This window comes from Antennarius striatus, chromosome 12 (assembly GCF_040054535.1).
Source record: "Antennarius striatus isolate MH-2024 chromosome 12, ASM4005453v1, whole genome shotgun sequence".
In the NCBI taxonomy this organism is placed as follows: Eukaryota; Metazoa; Chordata; class Actinopteri; order Lophiiformes; family Antennariidae; genus Antennarius; species Antennarius striatus.
In genome coordinates this window covers 19,377,501-19,400,000 of record NC_090787.1, presented here as the reverse complement: position 1 = coordinate 19,400,000, position 22,500 = coordinate 19,377,501, and the positions used below count along the sequence as shown (strand labels likewise).

The window sequence follows — 22,500 nt, the reverse complement described above, 5'->3', positions numbered from 1 at the left end:
CTTGTTTTATCCTCTTCCACAGGTCTGATGATCCCAGTCTTTTGTGTGGTGGAGCAGTCGGATGGAGGCCTTCAGACGGATGGATGTGAGGGAAGGGAGGAGCATGCAGAGTTTGTCCTGGTCAAGAAGGATATTCTGTTCTCGCAGCTGGTGGAAACTGCTCTGTTGACCCTCGGCTACTCTCACAGTTCTGCTGCCCAAGCTCACGGTCAGTCAGGAGCTGCTAAAGCCACTAAACTAGAGCCTCACACTTATTAGTGTGAGGCATCAAGTTCACAAATTTTAAAAATGAAACGTGACTACACCCAGTATTTTGTAAGACACATGTTGCACAAAGCAAACTATTCAAACTATATTCCTTAATATCAGTCTTATGAGTGCTAAACATTTAGCACATATATAGTTGTTCCAATGTTTAGCATGTTACTATGCTGTTACCATAAACTTAAAAAATCTCTATGACTACTGACAAAACAAACAAAAACATTTTCCAGAGAATCAAGTTTGTTGGAGGAACATGTTGGTTTGTCCACATCTCACCTCTGGATTGTGGGTCTATACATGCTCTCACAGATGTCCGTACATCCTTATAGAGCAGCAATTTGAAACTTCAAGAAAACCATGCCTCTGTGTAAGGGAAGGAGGGAATAGTTTGGCTTCCTATGGCTCCATAAAGACCTCATGACTGTTGAAATCTACCAGCTATAGGTAGACATGACCTTCATACTTCACTTGTGGGCTGGTGAAACAGTCACAGTGGGTTTAGGCCACAGACAGCACATCGTTTTAGGGTTAGAGGTCAGGGTCAGGGGTTAGGGTTGGGGTTAGGGTAAGGGTTAGAGTTTAGGGTTACGGCTAGTGATAGGGTTAAAGTTTAGGGGTAGGTTTGAGTTGGGGTTACGATTAGGGTTAGGGATTAATGCTAGCGGTTAGGGTTAGAATTTAGGGGTAGGTTTAGAGTTGGGGTTACGGTTAGGGTTATGGTTAGGGACAGGGTTGGAGGTCAGGGTTACAGTTGGAAATAGGATTAAAGGTTGGGGGTAGGGTTAGAGTTTTGGGGTAGGTTTAGAGCTAGGGTTACAATTAGAGTTAGGTATAGGATTAAGGTTAGAGTTAGGGTTACAGTTAAGGATAGGGTTGGGTGGGGTAAAGGGTTATGGTCAGGGTAAGAATTAAATTAAATTGAATAAACGAGGAAGGGATAGAGAGGACAAGCTAATTAAGGGAGGACAAGATCAGGTGGAAGATGGCTCTGTGTCCAGGAACCAGGAAACAGAAAGTCCTTTATAGAGGGTGATGAGGTTAAAGGTCCGTGTGATCACTGTCCATTGGCTAAAACACAGTCAAATTGTTCTTTCCTGCCAAAATGGTGAAAAAGAAAAAGGGATTTTTTTGTCCTTCTTTCCTGGAGGGTCTGTGTGTGGGGGGGCGGGGTGGGGGTGGAGGGGTATGAGGGTGGGAGAGGTAAGGAATATTAGGAAGTCTAGAAAATAAAATAAAAGTGATGAAAGGGAGAAATCCAACATAAAAAAGGAATGTCTAAATAAAATGACTTTATATCGGAACAGCAGGGGGAGGAAATAATACTCTGTGCTAAATGTCGAGGACTTGTCTAATGATTTTGTCCAACAATGTTAGACTTTATCCAAACCAAGAATGTTGTATCTGCCCAACATTGGTAAAGAATCTTTTAAAACCGTATGGGTCTATATGATGATTTTGACCACCAAAAAATTCAGATGTGTGGCCCTTACCCCAAATCTCCAAAATATTTAATCAAAATCAATGAATAACTTGTTGAGTAAACCTGCCAACAGAGACAAATCATGACCAGTAGGAAGTACAACCTCTTTGGCGGAGGTAATCTTTCCTTTTGGGTTTTCATGGGACAAGAACAGAGGTCCCCTGGGTGAATGTCTTTGAGTCTCTATCATTTATTGCTCTTACATCACCTGAGTTTGGTTTCTGCTCACTTTATAATACCTGCTGCCCTGATAAGTTTTTGATGACAAATAGACAGTATTGACACACGTTTGTGATTGTATGTCCAGCGGCTTCCAAAGAAGTAGCTCTTCCAGCTGAAGACATGCTGTTTCACTATTTCCTGTATTTCTGAGACCTGGGAGAGGACCAATATCATTCTCTCAAATATCAACTAAACGTGAAGGCTCATACAGTACATGAGCTGAGCTTGGCAGGAAGAGTGGAGGCAGAGCCAATTGGTGCTCTGGCTCATTCTGGAAGACAAACGTTTTCCTCACATAGAACCAGGCTAGTTTTCACCTTTGCCAACCTTTTATTTTAAAGTGTGCTTCTGCTGACTCTACAAACAAGATTTTGTTATCTTACTCTCTTAAAAAACAAAAGAGCAAGCTGTTAAATTGTTCCTCTGTATGTGTGATTATGTACGCCAGCGTTTTTAGGTAAAGACGAGAAGGAAAGCAGATTCCATGTACTTGTGAGGCTGAGAAACAAACTGCCTGTGAAATTGTCTATTTAGATGAGGCACTATTATTATGTTGGTAATAAGCACAAGAATGTCTCCAAAACACAACTAACAGACAGACTGAGTCTGTAAAATTCATTAAAAACACAACAAAGAGTTGGACAGAAATGTCTCCACAAGACGAAAATACATGTGTGTGTACAGTATGTGTGAGGATCTTTATGAAGCAGAGTTAAAGACAAACTCTGTAATTTATTGTTGCACACATGGTAGTCATCTGCAAAGGGACAGTGTTATTTACTGCTCTCTTTTCACAAGTATGCAGAAAACTCCAACAAGGAAAGTTTCCTCATGTAGACGAAATGGTAGCACAGAGTGACCGTAAGCAAAATGACAAGAGACTGAGTGTGCGTGTGTGTTTGTGTGTGTGTGTGTCATTGGAATTCAGTCTATCCAGACCCTGAAACATAAATGTGGGTATTTTTAAAAAATGAATTTTTGTCCTCCTTCATTTTCAAACTATCTCTGTCCGGGCAAAGATACATGACCAGAGTTAAAACCCTAACCCTAACCCCTAACCCCTCACCCTAACCCTAGCCCTAACCCCTAACTCTAACCGTAGCCCCTTCCCCTAACCCCTAACCTTAACCCTAATCCTAACCCTAACCCCTAACTCTAAACCCAACCCCTACCCTAACCCTTAATCTAAGCCTAACCCCTAACCCTAACCCTAACCCTTAACCCTAACCCCTAACCCCTAACCCTAACCCTAACCCTTAACCCTAACCCCTAACCCTAACCCTAACCGTAACCCCATAACCCTAACCCCTAACCCTAACTCATTCCACATCAGCAGACGCTGATACAGTGAACCCTGGGAGCCAACCAAACATATGGGGAGGAAGTTGTTAGCATCTATACTTTTTTGAAAAACTTTTGTTGGCACTCTTGTGCTTGTGTGTATGTGTATGTGTGTGTGTGTGTGTGTGTGTGGTTACTTTACCTTGACGTCCTCTCAGTTAAATACATGTCTTTGGATATGAGTATTTCCATAAAGTTCCTCTTCCATAATATATATATATATTTCAAGTTTAATTCAAATTAATGTCATAATTTGAATTAACCTCATTTGTTGTTAGGCATGCAACAGTAACAACTGCAGGTGTGACAATGGACTAGAACATAATCATATTCGATAAACCGATAATACATAGAATCTGAGATCTCAGCGCATCAGTGGATGTCGCTTTGGTCTTCAGGAAAGCTGCTGTTGATTTCAGCCCCTGGTGGTCCATATTAGGTTGAATAGAGCCAAACTGAACGCAACAGAATGTCAAACCACCGGGGAAGAAGGACTTTCTGACACTATCAAGCGCAATCCGTCTATTTCTTTGTGGATTGAATTGTGTTGTTCTCTGCTTCTCTGTCACCGTGGCTACAGGCTCCATGGTGTTAAGTGACTGCTTTTCCTTCATGACTGAAATGCTGCTGGTGTCCCTATGCTTTATCTCCTCTTTCTTGCAAAATACAAGCTTTGGTTAAGATGAATGTTGTCAGGTCACAGGCCAGGTTTGAGTTGACTTTTGTCTATGGTAGAGACTAGGAGGTTGATGGATCCTGCCATGAGACCTGTGTCAAAAAGTTAGGATATTTTGTGCCTCTTTTGTCAAGTGGGATTTCATTCTGTCCTCATGGTGTGCTCCAAGCCTTCAGAGAAGCCTGGCTTTCTGACCGTCCATACCGCTGTGTCATTGTAGTCAATATGTTTCAGTGCTGCCACACTCCGACTGTATTCAGGAGTTCAATGTCATAAAAAAGTCACCTTTTTATGTAATAAGACTGGTCTTGTTGTTTTCAACTAGCCTACTTTCATGTTTCTTTAGAAAAGTGAAAGCAATTAGTGTGTTGCTGATAATCCATGTAGATACCCGCTTGAGCCCAGGGGAGGATATGCTTCTCTTGATCAACTTCGGTCCAGTTACCAGGACTGACGTCCAACTCATGTTCTGGGGAATGTTTCACAAGCATGTCTCGTAGAAGAGTGGTCAGTTCACTAAATGTGCTTCACTACTGGAGTCCGAATGAAAAAGTTTCTTTCATGTGCTCAGTTTGCTTCTTTTCTACTTTGTAAACAGGAACTTGTCCGACTTTGAATCTGTGAGGAGACCTTTCCTTTTCCTTCTTTCTACCTCTCCTTCAAACTTTGACAGTATTTGCTTCTTCTTCTGAGTTTCTCCTCCATCTCTCTCTCTCTACACACACACACACACACACACACACACACACACACACACACACACACACACACACACACACACACACACACACCAGACATCGTCAATATCTTCCTCCGTAATGCGCGACGCTTTTCCTTCTGTTGCCTTCCTCTTGCGTCGCAAATATGACGTTGCCATATCAGATCGGAGTGTTGGGAGCTGTTCAGACTGCAGACGCCTCTGTTTGAAACTACCTCCAGAATGTGGTTTCAATCCGTCCTGCAAAAATCCGATTGGGAATGTTCACACTACACACGAGATATGCGACATCAATTTGGATGAGCAAAAAATTGGATATCGGTGACTAGTCTGAACAAGGCCTTAGATGAGTAGGCACATGGATCAATATACTGTATGAGTGGGGCACAGAAGGGAGTTGGTAGTAACACCGGGGGAACCAAGCACCAGCTACTGGTGGACAGAGCAGTCCACAGAGACTGTGAGAACAGGCAGACTAACCTGCGCACCGCCTGGATTGACTACCAGAAAGCCTACGATTCAATGCCACATATGTGGATACTGGAATGTCTGGAACTGTCTTGGAACTGTATGCCAGGAATGAGCAAGAAATCGACTCACTGATTCACACCACCACGATCTGTAGCGACGACATAGGGATGTCATTCGGATTAGACAAATGTGGCCGGAAGGTATCGAGAAGAGGCAAGATGATTAGAACTGAAGGGGTTGACCTTCCAGGGGGCAGGATAGGAGACATACAGGGTAGCTACAAATACCTTGGAATCCCACAGGCTAATGCCAATCATGAGGAGCCCGCAAAGAAGTCGACCACAACCAAATACCTCCAGAGAGAAAGGCAAGTCCTACTGCTCACCTGAAAAGTCAGCTGAATGGTAGGAACAAGGTCCGACCCATTAACATGTATGTACTTCGAGTCATCAGATACCCTGTTGGGATCATAGGCTGGCAAAAGGGGGAGATAGAAGCTACAGATGTCAAGACTAGAAAGCTTCTCACTATGCATTGAGGATTTCACCCCAAGTCCAGCACACTGAGGCTGTACACTAAGCAGAAAGAGGGAGGCCAAGGACTAGTGAGCATGAGGGCCACTGTCCAGGATGAAACATTGAAAATCCAAGAGTACATCAGGAAGATGGCCCCAAAAGATGAACTGCTCAGTGAATGCCTCACACAACAGAAACCTGACGAGAAAGTGGAGGAGGAGGCAGAGGAGACAACATGGAGGGACAAGCCCCTACACGGCATGCACCATCATCAGATAGAAGAAGTGGCTGATATCAAGAAGACCTACCAATGGCTGGACAAAGCTGAACTGACAAATAGCACAGAGGCACTGATCATGGCAGAACAAGAACAGGCCCTAAGTACAAGAGCAGTAAAGGCCAATATCTACCACAGTAGATCTGACCCAAGGTGCAGGCTATGTAAAGAAGCCCTAAAAACAGTCCAGCATGTCGTAGCAGGGTGTAAGATGCTTGCTGGCTCAGCATACATGGATAAGCACAACCAAGTAGCTGTGATAGTGCACAGGAACATCTGTACCCAGTATGGACTAGAAGTACCCAGATCCCAAAGAACATACCATCAAAGGTGGTTGAGAACAACAAGGCAGGACTGTGGGACTTTGGCGTCCAGACTGACAAACAGCTCCTGGCCAACCAACCGGACATAGAGGTGGTGGATAAAGGGCAGAAGCGAGCAGTGGTGATAGATGTGGCAATTCCAGCTGACACCAACATCAGGAAGAAGGAACACAAAAAGATTGAGAAGTATCAAGGGTTGAAAGAACAGCTGGAACAGACGTGGAAGGTCAAGGTTAATGTGGTCCACGTGGTAGTAGGAGCACCTGGGGCAGTGACCCCAAAACAGGAAGAGTGGCTCCAGCAGATTCTTGGAACAACATCTGAAGTCTCAGTCCAGAAGAGCGCAGTCCTAGGAACAGCTAAGATACTGTGCAGAACCCTCAGACTCCCAGGCCTCTGGTAGAGGACCCGAGCTTGAGGATGACACACAGATACCACCCCACAAGGGTGAGAGGGACATTTTACTTATATATAATAAAATGTAAGTTTTATATTCATAAAATTAAATCTAAATGTGTGGTATTATCTCTATTTTTATTTATAGCCTATTTTTATATACCTATTTTCAGGTCCATCCTATCGATGTTTCCTTCAATGAATAAAGGGATATCGTACTCACATGGGATTGAATATGTAATTTTTGAAAAGTTTTCAAGACGGTAAACAAACCATCTTTTTCACACCGCCTCTTCAACTGGGCTTGGCAATAAGCATCACACACATGCACAAACTAATATAGTGATGACTCACAATAACAACTCAGTTCTAGAGCCATTGCTATGGTTTACAGATTAATGCTAGTATTAGCATGTTTGGCATCATGGAGGTCACTCAGTGTGCATGCAGATCAGAAGCCATCAGGGGTGGACAGTAAAGGAGTAAGTTTACTTAAGTACTGTACTTAAGTACAGATTCTTAGGATTTTTACTTTACTCAAATACTACAATTCTTTCATACTTATTACTCTTACTCTAATACATTTCCAAGGCAAAGATTTTTACTCTTACTCGAGTTAATTTCTGGGAAGGCTCATGAACACTCGTCACTTTTAGGTTTGCCTGTTGTTGTTTTTTTGTCGTCGCCCCCCCCCCCAAAAAAACCAAACAAAAAACAAACAAACAAAAAATCGCAATTGGCCTCACGCAGTGTTCGTCAAAGAAGAAAACCTATCACAGTACACGTTCTCAACTGGGATTTACGTAAAAGCGGAAATACGTCATCCCCTACCCAATCTTATCAAAACAAGACCGCGGTGGTAATGACGACTGCCGAAGAAGCCTTCGTTGAATCTGATGAACATGATGAGCCGGAGTTTTATGAGGTGGAGGAAAAAAACCCATGGCCTCATCTTACAGATATGTTCGAGTTTGTAGAAGTGAAAAAGGACAACGCGGACTCAGACAAGAGAAAGTACATTTTCAAATACTTATTGTGTTCGCTGAAGAAAAACTGACAAAAGTCTCACCTAGAGAACTCTAGTCACTTAATTTTTACAGAACTACAGACTGACAGAGACTGGTGGACACAGGGCCACAGAGACACACTGACTGGGGGGCAGGGGGAGACACACAGATTGGGGGGTGAGACAGACAGACAGACAGACAGACAGACAGACTGACAGGTGGGGGGATACAGACAGTCTGGGGGAGACAAATATTGTGGTACTGGGATATGTCCTTCCTGTAAACATTGAGTTGTTGAAAGCAGAGATTTAGTTTGTTGTAAAGCAGTGGTTCTCAACCAGTAGTCCACCAGTGTGTCCTTTAGGGGTTCCACTTGGTCCCCAGTTAAACGAGTTGGTTGAGCCTGTGTGGCTCCATTTGGTCTTGTGTGTGTATGGAAGGGGGGGATTGTTTAATAAATGTAAAAATGACATAATTGTCCTCTTTGATGATTCCATTAATTTTATTTCCATTTTTATAGATGTTGGGGAAGGCTTGGTACAGTAAAACATAATGGTTCTACAGGTAAGCACATCAGTGCAGGTGTTTTCAAAGAGTTTTCTCTGAAACAAGAGATACAAGGTACTATATATACAATTGTAAAATGACAGTAATTCAGTCAGGTCCATTCTCATTAAAGATAAAAAATAGGAATTTACTCTTACTCTTACTTTAAGTACATTTAAAAACATTTACTCTTGAATACTTAAGTACATTTAAAAGCAAGTACTTTTTTACTGTTACTCAAGTAATGTGTTGACTGAGTAAATTTTGACCAGAAGTATTTGTACTCTTACTCAAGTACTGGGGTCAAGTACTCTGTCCATCTCTGGGAGCCATGGTGGCCCCAAATACCACAGTGCCCCAAGAAGTCACAGCGGCTCAAGGAGCTACAGCGCCCCCTGTCCAGATCAACGCAGTCCGTTCTGACAGCAGCACACAGACCGACACGGACCTCACACTCAACACACAGAACAGACCTGAGCACGATTCACGAGTGTGTGAACAAAGCACACACACACACACACACACACACACACACACACACACACACACACACACACACACACACACACACACACACACACACACACGCACACACACACACACACACACACACACACACACAGTCACACCCACACACAGTCACACCCATACACACATAATCACACACATACACACATAATCACACACATACACACATACACACACTTCCTAAATATTTTTTTTGTTTTTTAAAACAAGCATTTATGTTAAATGAATAATTTCTGGCTTACATTCCACATTTTTTCTTGTGGTCCACGACCAAAATTACACAGAGTTCCAGCTATTTTCTGCGTGTTTGAATTGTCTCCTGCATTCTTCTGTCCCAGCTGTGTATTTAAAGTCTCTGTGAGGACCATGGCCTTTCTTTAATTAGCTTAGCCCAGTAATTAACTGGGAAATATTGTTGATTTTAATTACACGGGTCCAAGGCTTTTATAGACTGGATGGGAGCAGACGTGTACTTTGGGGCTTCAGTCAGGGAAAGGTTAACAGCGGTCAGTCAGAGGCAGACGAGTGGAGACGGCGTGGTTGCTGCGACGAGTCGCTGCTGCAGAGGGACAGCACACCACCAGCCAAAGTAGTGCATGTCAGTCACATCGCTTCATCTCTGTCTGTCTATTTATTGATTGATTGGTTGATTTATTCATTCATTCATTCACTGAGGAAATTACAAATATCCTTATAAAAAGCTATGATTCAAAATTTCTTTATCACAAACTGAGCTGGACAATTGATGGGTCCCTTACAAAGTTTTTTCCTTTCATCAAGTGGAAATTTGAACTAGCTGACCAACCAACTGGCCGACCAACCCACCAACCAACCAACCGAACCACCCACCCACCCAGACACCAACCAGCCAAACAAGCTAGCTGTTGGATGGTCGTGAAGCTCTTTCAAAGCAGTATTCCACACCTTCAGTCATGGATGGTGAAAACTAACATTGCAGATGCTCAGTTGACAGTAAAGAGATCAATATTGGAAACATTTAAAAAAGCTGGATGGACATCTGGTCCGTTGTATCTGTGAGCCTTGCTGGAACTCCACGTTTCCAGTCAGCGCTCTAATAATCAGTAGGACGTGGAAGATTTAAAAAAATCTCGTCAGTGTTACAGTGACAACTTGTAAGCATTGATTTATTCCTCAGATGATTCACAGGCTGGAGTTGGAAACTTTGATGTTCACAAGCTTTTAAGTCATAATATGGCAAAAAAACATGACAGTTTCAAAGAGAATGGGTTGTTTGTTGCTCAGAGTGTTAGAATCATGCAGCGATAACTCCGAAGTTTGAAGTCATTTAGTCTCAGACTCTTAACTATTGTTTTACTTGACCCGTCGGTGTTAATGTTAATAAATACCCTTTCCCCACTAATCCAGCTTTTCCCTACTCTAACCTCTACAATGGAAGCTAGAACCTAATATCAAACTGCAATTAGAATGTTATTGAAGGAACACATTTTTAACTATTAACCAAGCATTTGCTTATGTGTGCTGTCGTGTTTCTGTTACGTTAAAGTTGGTGGTGTAACACACAGGGTGTGTGAGTGAGTTGTTCTGACTGGAGGTGGTGCTCATGTGAGTTTTCCCAGGGGGGACTCATTTTTCCGATTACTCTTAGAGCACATGACAGGACTATTATTATTTATAATAAGCCTGAAACTCTTTTTCGAGCTGTTGTCCCGGACTGAGCTCAACTTCTTCCACAGTACTTTATAGATTTGAGTGTCTCGTGTTAATTTCCAGTGTTTGGCAGACACACACGCTGAAATGACAACGGGAGATGAGAGGAGGAACCGGGCGTATGGGGTTTACCTCGGCATGTGCCAGGGGTGGAAACTGGAACCAGTTTGGACCAAGTCTTGCGTTCATGTGCAGCCTGCTGCAACCATTAAGACGTATTCTAGCAAGGGACAATGGGATCACTGTGTGAACATGGCTATTATTTGTGTGTGTGTGTGTGTGTGTGTGTGTGTGTGTGTGTGTGTGTGTGTGTGTGTGTGTGTGTGTTTGTTGATGAGAGGAGTCGGAGGAATCAGTGTGTGTTTGTGGGATGGGCAGACACAGACATGAGCCAAACCGCCAGCAGCCACATGAAAGCTCATCTCTGGGAGGTGGAATTTTAATGTGGAAATGGGAACAATGATTTCTACTTTTACATGTGGACGAGAAGCAGAGCACATTGAACAGCAGACCAAAATGATGAATCAATTATTAATGCGTTTACCATCACACTGTGTGTGTGTGTGTGTGTGTGTGTGTGTGTGTGTTGGCGTGTGTGTGTTGGTGTGTGCTTGCGTGCAGGCTGGTACATGAACATGTCCACTTCTCTGTGTGCTGTCATGTGTCCTCTGTGAGGTTGTGTTTGTCTGCTTATTCACGCATTTGCTTCCACTCAACCTGGCATTAGCAGAACTGTTGTTTCAGACGAGTGTGTGTGTCTGTGTGTGTGTGTGTGTGTGTGTCTTTTGACTGTCGGAGGAAGAGACACAATAAATAAGAGTAAAGTAGGGCCGACTCTTTTCCTCTTTGTAATAAAATGATCTGAGTGTTTTGTTCCCTCTCTTTAAAATGTGTTTCATTACATCTTCCCTCGCATAAAAATACAAACTCTTTCAGATGTGAAATTAACATTTCATTTTGACAACATAGAAAATCCAATCTCAATGTTTTTCTACGCTTATTAACTTTAAAGCTTACAGGTAAACTATATTGTAGTTTCCACCCGATTTGATCTAATCCTGAAAAGATGTGAGAAATATTGTGTCATATTGATAATGTCAAACGTATGCATATGAAATAAATTTGTGAAAAAAGAAATAGAAAAAGTTCTTTCCCTGCGATGAACTCACATTTTCGTTTGTTTGCAGGATTATTCAAAAACTCCAGGAATGATTTCCCAGCCGGTTGAAGGATGTGGTTAGGGGTTAGCGTTAGGGTTAGGGTTAGGGTTAGATCACATATAGACACAGGGCACAGAACACAGATCCATGGTTTTTTGTCCACTTTCTTTATTGTCATGCTGACATTTACTTCAGTGTCCTGGAGAATAATCCATGGATAACAAAGAAAAACAATAAGACATCCTTTGGGTGTTGGTACATTTTTTTGTTTTGGTACAGGTTCAACTGACAGTCCAGATCCGTCAGATCCAGACTACAGGGTGGAGGAATAAACTGTTCCGCCCTCCACTGTTATAATCAGGTTATATCTGGCTGACTTTACATTGTTGAACGTTCATGGGGGATGCATTTAGGGATCCTAGGGGTCGTCCTTTCTGCTCTTAATGGATTAAATGATGCTACCCTGTAGGATCAGATAATTGGAAGCAGCTCAGCTTACAATCAAAGATCAAATATAGTAAAATACAACAAAGTGATGGATGGAAAAGAGATCAGATGGATCTGGAGGGAAGGGGAATCTAAAGTAAGAGAAAGGGGGGAGGTTGAGGGCATAGGAGAGGTGGTGGTGGTGGGGGGCAGCAATGAGGGAACGCTGAGAGGACCCGTCTGGATCTCATTTAGGGATAGTAATGTGATTAGCTTTGTTTAGTTTTCACAGTTCCAGCCAGTCCCTATGAAAACCCTCTCTCTCTCTCTCTCTCTGTGTGTGTGTGTGTGTGTGTGTGTGTGTGTGTGTGTGTGTGTGTGTGTGTGTGTGTGTGTGTGTGTGTGTTTGTGTGTGTGTGCAGAGCTCATTTTACCTCAAGAAAGTAGTGCATCCCTGGGATGCGCTTCATAAAATATTTGTGCATCCCAACATGACGTTTACGTATCCCAAAAGTAGTAACAGAATATACGGTAGAAACATACGCAAGGATTGAGTTTTGCCAATAGAACAATATAAAAACTAAACAAAATATTAATTTTAATGTTTTTAATAATAACATCATAACTGTAAAAAGTAAAAAAAAAAGAGTAAAATTATATATTAGTTTTATCAAAATGTTAAAGCCTGGTAGTCATTTAAAAAAACAGTTTTAGAAATAAATTAAGATGTAATACATTTTTTTTTCACATATTGTTTTCACTCAATAGTTTTCTTTGCCCTTAATTCATATACTGTACCCTCCTGTGGACACTGCACCAAGCTGACAGTGCCCTCTCCACACATCTCAGTACTATCTGTCAGTAATATCTGTCTCTTTTTCTTTATTAACTTTTTTTTTATGCAAGGAAGCACTCATTGTCACTTGATTTTTCTCCAACTTTTGCATCTTTTTCGGAGACATGGTGATAATAAATCAATCAATCAACCTTTATTTGTATAGCGCTTAATCACATCAGCAGATATTTCACAGCGCTTTAACAGACAGAGAAACCCAACAGGACTCTCCAGAGCAAACATAAGCGACAGTTTATGCTTGCTCTGGAGTGCCTAACTAACTCCTCGCTCTCACTGCAGCATGAAAAGCGAGCAAACGTTGTGTTGCCGTTTGGTCGATTTTAATAAGGCGGAATCACGCAGGTGAGTTTCGTGATGAGAAACTCGTGCCAGATCAAAACATAATGGCGATTTCCGGATTCAAAATTCAAGTGGAGAAATAGAAAAATTATGAATATTTTTGGTGAATGAAAGTGCATTTAAAGCTTGCGTCCCAGGGACGCACACTGTCTGATGATTATGCGTCCCTGTCAAAAAATATACATGAAAGACGCAAGAACACACGCTGATGAGAACGCTGTGTATGTGACTGTGTGTGTTGTAGAGTGTGTTCAGTTGTTGGTATTTAGGGCTACCTTCATGGCGCTGCAGGCCTCTGAAACAACACAAATATAAGGAGGTAAACTCACATTAAATGATCTTTAGTGTCTGCAGGCGTTTGGTGTCTGACGGTCTGACACATACAAAATACACAAGATAACAAAACAATAAATACATTCTAAGCAAATAATTTCAATATAAACATATTTTTTAGCAGCTGGAGTCTAGATTGTTGCTTTGTACTGTTAGATGGTTATCAAACGGTTCCGATTGTTCTTACTGGAGACATCAGTCCGAGTCACAGCCAGTGGTCCAATACATTTGCCCAGCAGGCAATTCAGAAAAAGCATTTAATTAATCTCTGTAATAAACATCAAAATGTTTGTCCTGCTTAGTGTATTCACTAAAACACAGTCATATCCAATATTAAGACTACCTAGAAGTACAGAAGGTGAAGGCTGTCTACAGGTTACCCTCTGCTTGTGCTGTTTGGAGTTACGTCGCTCTCGATTATACGTCGGCTTTCAAAAAATACACAGAAAAATGAAAATCAAGTTTATTTCATTGTACTCCACTTTATGTCTGTCCACCACAAATACTGAAATCATAAAATCACTAGTAAATTTGTTGAAAGCGCATAACATCATGTTACTGTATAATAAATCAGAACAAAAATATATAACAACATACTAGCGGGAACCTGTGGAAATTCCACGATAAAACAACCATATCAGACACAGACCACTGTGTCCGAGAAACGTTTTTTCTGTACTGTATTAAAAAAATGAAATTGTTTTTCAGCTTAAAATCAATTCATATTAACCAAATGTTATTAAAATGCATTCATGAATAAAGTTCAGTACAGAACTGGGAATGGTTATCTACAGTTTAGTCTTGAGACGAGTTCATTCAACTGAAGTCACGTCTCCTGGAACCAGTTAACGACTGTCCTCCACTGTAGGGTTCTGAGGAAATACCGATCATTGGATTGTAGTGATCAGTGGTTCGTAAAAGCCTCAAATATAGACCGAAGTGAGGTGAGCACTCTTAGGGTTGTCATGGCACTGGGAGGACTGGGATGAAGTACTGGTTTTGATCACCATTAGCTGTGTAGACATCGTATAAATTGTGTTGGTGCGCTGATGACAGAACAACACACAGAACTCACACAGAGTGAGCTTTTCTGTTTCCATGGTTACCAGGCTGACAAGTCCCCATCCATTAAATATGTTTTTGTTGTTTGATAATGAGCAATCACAAGTGACACAAAAGACAGTGACTGCTGCTCCTTCGAATGTGTGCTGCCACATTCACCCTGTTAGCATGAGCAACACTAAAACAGAAGCTCTACAGGAACGACCTGAAAGCATGTGCAGCGCCGAAGCTTCGGCTGACACACAGGTAGTTCAGGATGCAACAACACGTTACAGAATTTACACCACTCTTTTTCTTCCTGTTCTGCATTGCTCTATTTTTCATACCATTAAAATATGTTTAACAGTAAAGTGTGATGTGTCTGTTCAGGCATTATCAAAGTGGGGAGGTGGAACCCTCTGCCCATCCACTTCCTGACGGACGCACCTGAGGCAACGGTGGCGGACATGTTGTTGGAGGTCTACCACATGGTCACACTACGCATCCAGCTCCAAAGGTCAGAGGTCACAGAGGACAGGTCCTCTTATGTCTGGGTCCATTTCATTCTGTCATTCGATTGTGGGTCAGGAGGAATCAGCCCTTAGCTTTCAAACACAGTGGAATGTTCACACTCTAAACCCTCACTCAGACGGATATAAAAAAGATAGATGTCCGTCCTTCATGGGGACAGTAAGGCCTTTAAATGCTACAACGATTCAAAGACAGTGGGTTGTGCATGTCTTTGCAGACAATTCTCGACTTTATCATATTTATCAAATTTAGATGCAGCAGCCCTGAAGCCCTGAAGCTCCCGCTAAAGGGCCTGGTGGGGGTTTATCTGTTATCTGTCTGCTGGGAGAGCCCGTCTGCTTGGAACTCCTGGTTCCCTCCAATAAGTCAATCTTGATGGACAGATAAAAACTGATAAACTCCAGATGAGAAGGTTATTATTGTTATTGTCTCGGTGCATACCGGTTTGTTTACATGTTTGTGGGAGTATCCATGGAGATGGCAGAGCTTTGGCACACTTGCTCAGAGGCTGAGGTTGGAATGAAATAAATTGTGGAAAGAATGTGAGAATACACTGTGGGTCTTTACAGGAAGTCATGGGTGTGGGTGAACGGGAGTTTTGAATGACCAGTAATTATCAACTCACCTCAGTCCAATGGAAAATCTAGAAACATCCACAAAAAGCTTTTATTAATGGCGTAGCCTGCAGGACGGACATGAGCCACAGTCTGTAGACCAGATCTTTGTTGGTGAACAGGTCTGTCTGTGACCCACCCAAACCTGAGCTCAGGCAAATAAAGTGGAAATGAAAACTGCTCTGGCAACAAGCCATCCTTAGATTTATAACATTGCTGCAGATTCCAGTGTCTGTACTGTATGTCACACAATACTGTCCTTGATTCAACTTTATCTACCAGAGAGACGCCCAGGAGGGCTCGTTTGAACCCTCCTGGGTGGGAGAAAGCATTGTTGCCAAGTGTGATACTTTGAGTAACTTTGGCCTAGCTTTTCTGTCATGTTGCTTAAAACTATTGGTAGCTGTGGGCTTTGGGGACTTGTTTGTGACAAACTGTTTATGTGTTGATTTGGTTTTGCTGTTAATAGCAGTAACACAATGTCATGATTTCTGTTATCATTCATTCACTTGTGTATCCTTCAGTTTTGTTCAGTACCTTAGTTAAAGACAGCAAATGCATATACGATCAGATACAATGATATGACAGATATGGAATAAAATGAGAGTAATTGAAATGTCAAACTGTTTATTTAAGTGTTAATTAGTGTAATGATTCTCCATTTTTTATTACTCTGTGCAATGATTTTTTAGTGTTATTTTAGTTTTAGGCATTCCTGGAATGACCTAAAGATGGGAGTCTAACTCAGAGATGTGTGTGGTTGTGCTAGTTTTTCAAAGCTGGAGGACCTGCCCTGTGAGCAGTGGAACCACTCGACTGTCAGGAACGCCCTCAAGGAGCTGCTCAAGGAGATGAACCAGAGCACCCTGGCTAAAGAGTGTCCTCTTTCACAGGTGAGTCATGTATCCGTTGTCGCAGCAACACAGGTGCCTCACCTTTACACCAGCTTCTAGTGGTCTGAACAAGAGTACTGCCTCACAATGAGACCACCTTGTAGATTAGGGCCAGGGGCTCCAAGTAGGTCCAGAGGGTCATACTCCTCCTCTGTTGAGGTCCCATCTACAGGTAAACCTCGGCTTACGCCATCAAATGGTTCCAGGACACCTGGCGTAAGTTTAAGTAACTCAGTCTCCAGGCTAAACTGTGGATAACCATTCCCAGCTCTGAACTTTATGAATTAATATATTTTAATTATAGTTCATTAATATGTATCTATTTTAAGATTACAAACAATTAATTTTTATTTTTTAAATATGGTAAAGAAAAAAAGTCTCTGTCTCGTTTTCAGCTGCTTCTTTCTTATTGTGGGTCACGGGGGTTGCCTTGGGCTAATAATATGATATTATACAGTAATCCCTCGGGTGACACCCCACGTGCATTCTGATGGCTGACAGCTTCCATGTATTAAAGGAACACTTCTTGAATACAAAAGTGCTTTAAACAGTCTGAGAGTGTGGGGAAAGGTAATGCAGATATAAGGTGGTTAAATATCAGTATGGGGAGGGTTCATAAAGGTTTGAATTACTGTAAATAATAAAATAAATAGTTTGCCGCTATATTGTGGAATTTTGTTTTTTTGCGGGTGGTCCTGGAACGCATTAACCGTGAGTAACAAAGGATTACTGTATGTTTTATTCTGTTTTATTGTACAGTAAAATTATGTGCTTTTGACAGTTTACTAGATATTTAAGGATTCCAGTATTTGTGAAGGACAGACTCTTCTTCTCCTTTTGACTTTTCTCTTCAGGGGTCGCCACAGCGAATCAGTGTCCTCCATCTAACCCTGTCTTCTGCATCCTCTTCTCTCTCACCAACTACCTTCATGTCCTCTTTCACTACATCCATAAACCTCCTCTTTGGTCTTCCTCTAGGTCTACAGCCTGGCAGTTCAAAACTCAGCATCCTTCTACCAATATATTCACTATCTCTCCTCTGGACATGTCCAAACCATCTCAGTCTGGCCTCTCTGACTTTATCTCCAGAACCTCTAACATGTGCTGTCCCTCTGATGTACTCATTCCTGATCCTATCCTTCCTGGTCACTCCCAGAGAGAACCTCAGCATCTTCATCTCTGCTACCTCCAGCTCTGTCTCCTGTCTTTTCCTCAGTGATTGTGGCAGACAAATGGAAACTTTAAAATTAACATACACTTGATTTTTATTTTTCTGTGTTTTTTTTTTGAAAACTGACATATAATCGAGAACAACTGAACTCCAAACAAATTAAGCCGAGGTAAACCTGTGTTAGATAAATAAAAGCTTGTGGTTTAGTTAGACTGGAGGAATCACAATTGCATTAAATGTGAAAACCTCTAAATTTAAATACTAGTTAGTCAAGTCTTGTTTGTGCTAAATGCTTCTAAATAGTCACTTCAGAAAAACAGTCATATCTTAACAAAAATAATCAATATTCAAATATTTGGTTGAGGAATGGGCTTTAGCTTCACCTGCTACTGATGCTGATGAGATGAGGATGACCCGAGGAAGGTGATCATTGCTCTAATCATGTGTTCTGCATGCTCTCTCTCTCTCTCTCTCACACACACACACACACACACACACACACACACACACACACACACACACACACACACACACACACACACACACACACACACACACACACACACACACACACACACACACACACACACACACACACACACACACACTCATGCCAAGCACGAGAAGAATCAATGAATATTTCTGCCTCAGAGGACTTTGTGTCCAATTCTTGATGACTCCCTCCTTAATCCTTGTTCTGAATGTTGCACATCATATATGCACAAACCTCGAGGTAGTGACACCAGGTAGTCACAGGTCCCAAGCAGCTCCACTGAGCTGGCTATAGCATGTCTGTCCAAAATCCCTCCCATGAAAGAGGTTAAAAATAGGTTAAATACATGTTCCGTGTGTGTGTGTGTGTGTGTGTGTGTGTGTGTGTGTGTGTGTGTGTGTGTGTGTGTGTGTGTGTGTGTGTGTGTGTGTGTGTGTGTGTGTGTGTGTGTGTGTGTGATCACAGCATCCATTGAAAACATGTGTGACTATGGCTGGAGACTCCCTCTCTTGTTTGTGTGGGACTTCATGTCAGCATGTATGTGGTTGATGTCAGCTTGATTTTATGTTTGTTATTAATGATGTTTTCTTTCTCTTTCTCTGTCAGAGTATGATTTCCTCCATAGTGAATAGTTCCTACTATGCGAACGTCTCCACTGCCAAATGCCAAGAGTTTGGTCGTTGGTACAAGAAATATAAGAAAATGAAAGGTGAGCTCAACAGTAAACAGCGGCTCAGCCTCCTTATCAATGTGTTGAGAAAAAGAAACTGCTGTTATATAGAAAGGTTCTCACCACTAAAGGAAGGATCTGATCTGTGTATTAATCCTACAAACATCCAATAATTAGGTGGTTGTTTGCAGGATTAATATAAGTACAGGTGGACTTTCTGTATTCAGTGTTGGTAATGTTATAACGTGGGACCGCTGAGTGCCTTTGACCGGTTCTGGTCGTGAGCGTCACGACAGCGAGCAGCAGCATCACCATCACACAGGTGGCTGACTCTGTGTTTGTGTTGTTGAGCAGTAGATTACCTGGAGAAGATGTGGTCTGGGAGAGACACCGCTGACATTAAAGGTAACGACTCTTGTCTTTGTGGCTGTGTGATGAAGGTGGCGATGTGCCCACGTTGACTGTCTTATGTCCTTCCCAGTAGAGAGAGACAACATGGCAGACTTCTGTGTTCTGGGCCAAAGACCTCCTTCTCACTTGGTGGGCCTGGCCCAGCTCGGCCACCTGGGAGCTGGCAACCCCCTCCTCAAAACTGGATCTGCTGATCCGCAAGTGCAATCGCAGGTGCCGCAGCAGCCCCCACCCCCTCCACCCCTGCCACAACAGCCCTCGCCCCACGGACCCCTCCACCACAGCCCACCTCTCCGTACCGGCCAAGTACCTCCACCCCCACCCCCGCCCGGTTCCCTGCAGCCCCTGCTGGGGCCAGGGGGGTTGCTGTCCCCCCAACTGTCCCCACAACTGGTTCGTCAACAGCTCGCCATGGCACACCTCATCAACCAACAACTAGCAGTTAGCCGTTTGTTGGCCCACCAACACCCCCAGGCCATCAACCAGCAGTTTCTCAACCACCCACCCATCCCCAGGGGTTCCTCCAAAGCGGGCGACCACTCTGGGAGCAACAGCGTGGCCTCTGACGTCTCCTCTGAAATCTACCAGCAGGTCAGAGACGAGCTGAAGAGGGCTAGCGTCTCACAGGCTGTGTTCGCTCGTGTGGCCTTCAATCGCACACAGGTGAGTGTGTGTTGGGTGTGGTGAAGATGGTGGCCAATATTTAGGGAAGCCTGGTGGCAGAAAAGTGATGTGTCAGCAACGGGCAGTGCTGTTTCACCTGAATAAGCCCAGATCATCCTGGGCTTATTCAGAATGTCACACTGAAAGGAGGAGTTTCCTTCTCCATCCCATCAGGAGAGAGAACAGCTGAAGTTTGGATGGTTGACGTCATGAAAGTGTGACCCAGTGATTATCCACCTCGTGGTGTTTCCAGTGGGATTAGCAGAAGGATGACGGGTGCTTGCTGGGACATTGAGCATTGTTGCCCCCCCCCCACCCTCACAGCAGCACAGACACCTGATGCAGTCAGGCTGTACTAAAGGGGTTATTGCACGCCCCATTACATCACTGTAATGGGGGTGGCTCACAGACCCACTGGCAGAGACCAGGTGCTTTGTGCTGTTTGCATCTGTGTGTCCCTGCCTATAAAAAGTGTGTATTCAGAGAGAATAATTCATATACATTTATAGTCGTACCAAAATGATCAGCGATTATTCTAAAAGAAGTGACATTAAATACGACCAGCTCCATCCGGATTTTAGTCAGTGGTGCAAATCAACTTCAGTTTCACTTTCTCAATTTTATGGGTGAAACATTTAATGTTAGGCTGATATGCTGCTTTAAATAATGTACAGTTAAACTTTGATATACAGTGCACCCTTGATCTTTGCGGTTAATTCGCGATTGCGGAATCTGCAATTGAGATCAAGATCTATTCATCTTATTATTTGCGATAATTTAAACATTTATGAACCCTCAACATACTGAACCACCTTCTATCTGTATTACCTTTTCTCAGGCTATTATAGACTGTTTAAAGCACTTTTGTGTGTCACAAAAGTCAGAGACTGACGGAACGAGCGTGCTTTCGGATGCCGTCAACCAATAGAATGTGTGTACGGTATCACATGACTGCCGACCAAAAATTTGCAATGAGGTGGAGTCGCAATCGTTGATTCGCGATTGCGAGAGGGCATACTGTACTTCTTATCAGTGTAAGAATCTTGTATAAAAATAGACCCTGTGATACCTAAACCTCCCCACAACCTGTTGTTACCTGAGGTTGCATCACCATCGATCAGTGTTCACCATAGACTGGGAGGAAACCTGAAACATCTCAGACTCAACGGGAAATGGGGTTTACTGTAAATCAGGAGTCATCTAGTGTCCAGCAAGTCAACTATAAATGAAGTTATAGACTATAAAATTTCTATTAAAATATTAGGTATTTGCATATTCATATAAATGTTGGATTGTTTAATTTGGGGCAAAGAATAGGAGTAATTTTAAAGATTTTAGTGTGGTTAATTAGATGTTTTACTGTGAAAGCCATACTATAATATGGGACTTTTAAACAATTTTTGAAGAACTGAACTGAGTGGTAGTAGTTGCCCAATGATGTATAGAATATAATTCAAATCCACTTTAATCTCTATCTGCATCTCACAGCCCTGCAGGCTGTAAACTGGGATTATCGGGACATTTTAAAGCAACAAACTTCCCCTTCTTGTCAAGTTCTTGTAGAAAACGTGTGTTTTGCTGATCCAGGGTTTGCTGTCAGAGATCTTGAGGAAGGAAGAGGACCCTCGTACAGCATCACAGTCTTTGCTGGTCAACCTGAAAGCCATGCAGAACTTCCTGAACCTGCCCGAGAGCGAGAGAGACAGAATCTACCAGGAGGAGAGAGAGCGCACCATGAACCCTTCAGTCGGCCTTCCTGCCTCCAACTCATCCAGCCCTGGAACCCCACGCCTCTCACAGGTTCGTGGAGCACTCAGCATGACATCACAACAAATAGTTAATTTGACAGATGGTCAAATGCAAACAGTTTTCAATGTTTATGACACAAAACATGGAAAATTAATCAATTAGTTTCAGTTTGTTTCTTTCTAAATTGGTGATGGTGGCCATCCATTTCAGTTCAGTGATGTCATCATTAGCAATTCTGTTCAAACATGGTGAAATCGTCTTCTTTAACACAAAAGTGTTTTAAACAGTCACTAAGTTGTGGGAAAAGGTAATACAGATATAAGTTGGTTTAATGTCAGTATGGGGAGGGTTCAAAAATGTTTAAATTATCGTAAATAATTTAAAAAAATAGTTGATCGCTATATCGAGGAATTTTGTTTTTCTGGAACGCATTAACCGCGAGTAACGAGGGATTACTGTCGATGAAAATAATAAGACATCAACTCAAACAAAGTACTTTGGTACTGATCTAAATGACTCTTAAATCCTGGTATTTAAAGTTGTAATCTTCAAGTCAGAGCCAGGAAATCATTATGCCTCATTAAAACATCACAAAATAGTGAAAGGATCAAAAATACAAATTTGCATGTTCTCTGCATGTGTTGTTGTGGTGATGCAGGCAATTGATTGTACCATGCTCTGTGTCTTGTGTGCGTGT

The 22,500-nt window shown here is 42.4% G+C and overlaps 1 protein-coding gene across 5 annotated transcripts in view; it reads left to right on the top strand.

Annotated features, from left to right (window-relative positions):
* Nucleotides 1-22,500, top strand: part of satb2 (SATB homeobox 2) — a 57,881-nt gene that overhangs the window by 13,432 nt on the left and 21,949 nt on the right. For 4 of the 5 annotated variants that reach the window (XM_068329693.1, XM_068329694.1, XM_068329690.1 and 1 more), the window contains 7 exons: nt 23-208; nt 14,999-15,125; nt 16,523-16,646; nt 18,917-19,019; nt 19,335-19,385; nt 19,462-20,054; nt 21,642-21,854. In XM_068329693.1, coding sequence (XP_068185794.1) covers nt 23-208; nt 14,999-15,125; nt 16,523-16,646; nt 18,917-19,019; nt 19,335-19,385; nt 19,462-20,054; nt 21,642-21,854 — 1,397 coding nt within the window. The remainder of the gene's footprint in view (nt 1-22; nt 209-14,998; nt 15,126-16,522; nt 16,647-18,916; nt 19,020-19,334; nt 19,386-19,461; nt 20,055-21,641; nt 21,855-22,500) is intronic. The other variant, XM_068329692.1, reaches the window with a different exon arrangement.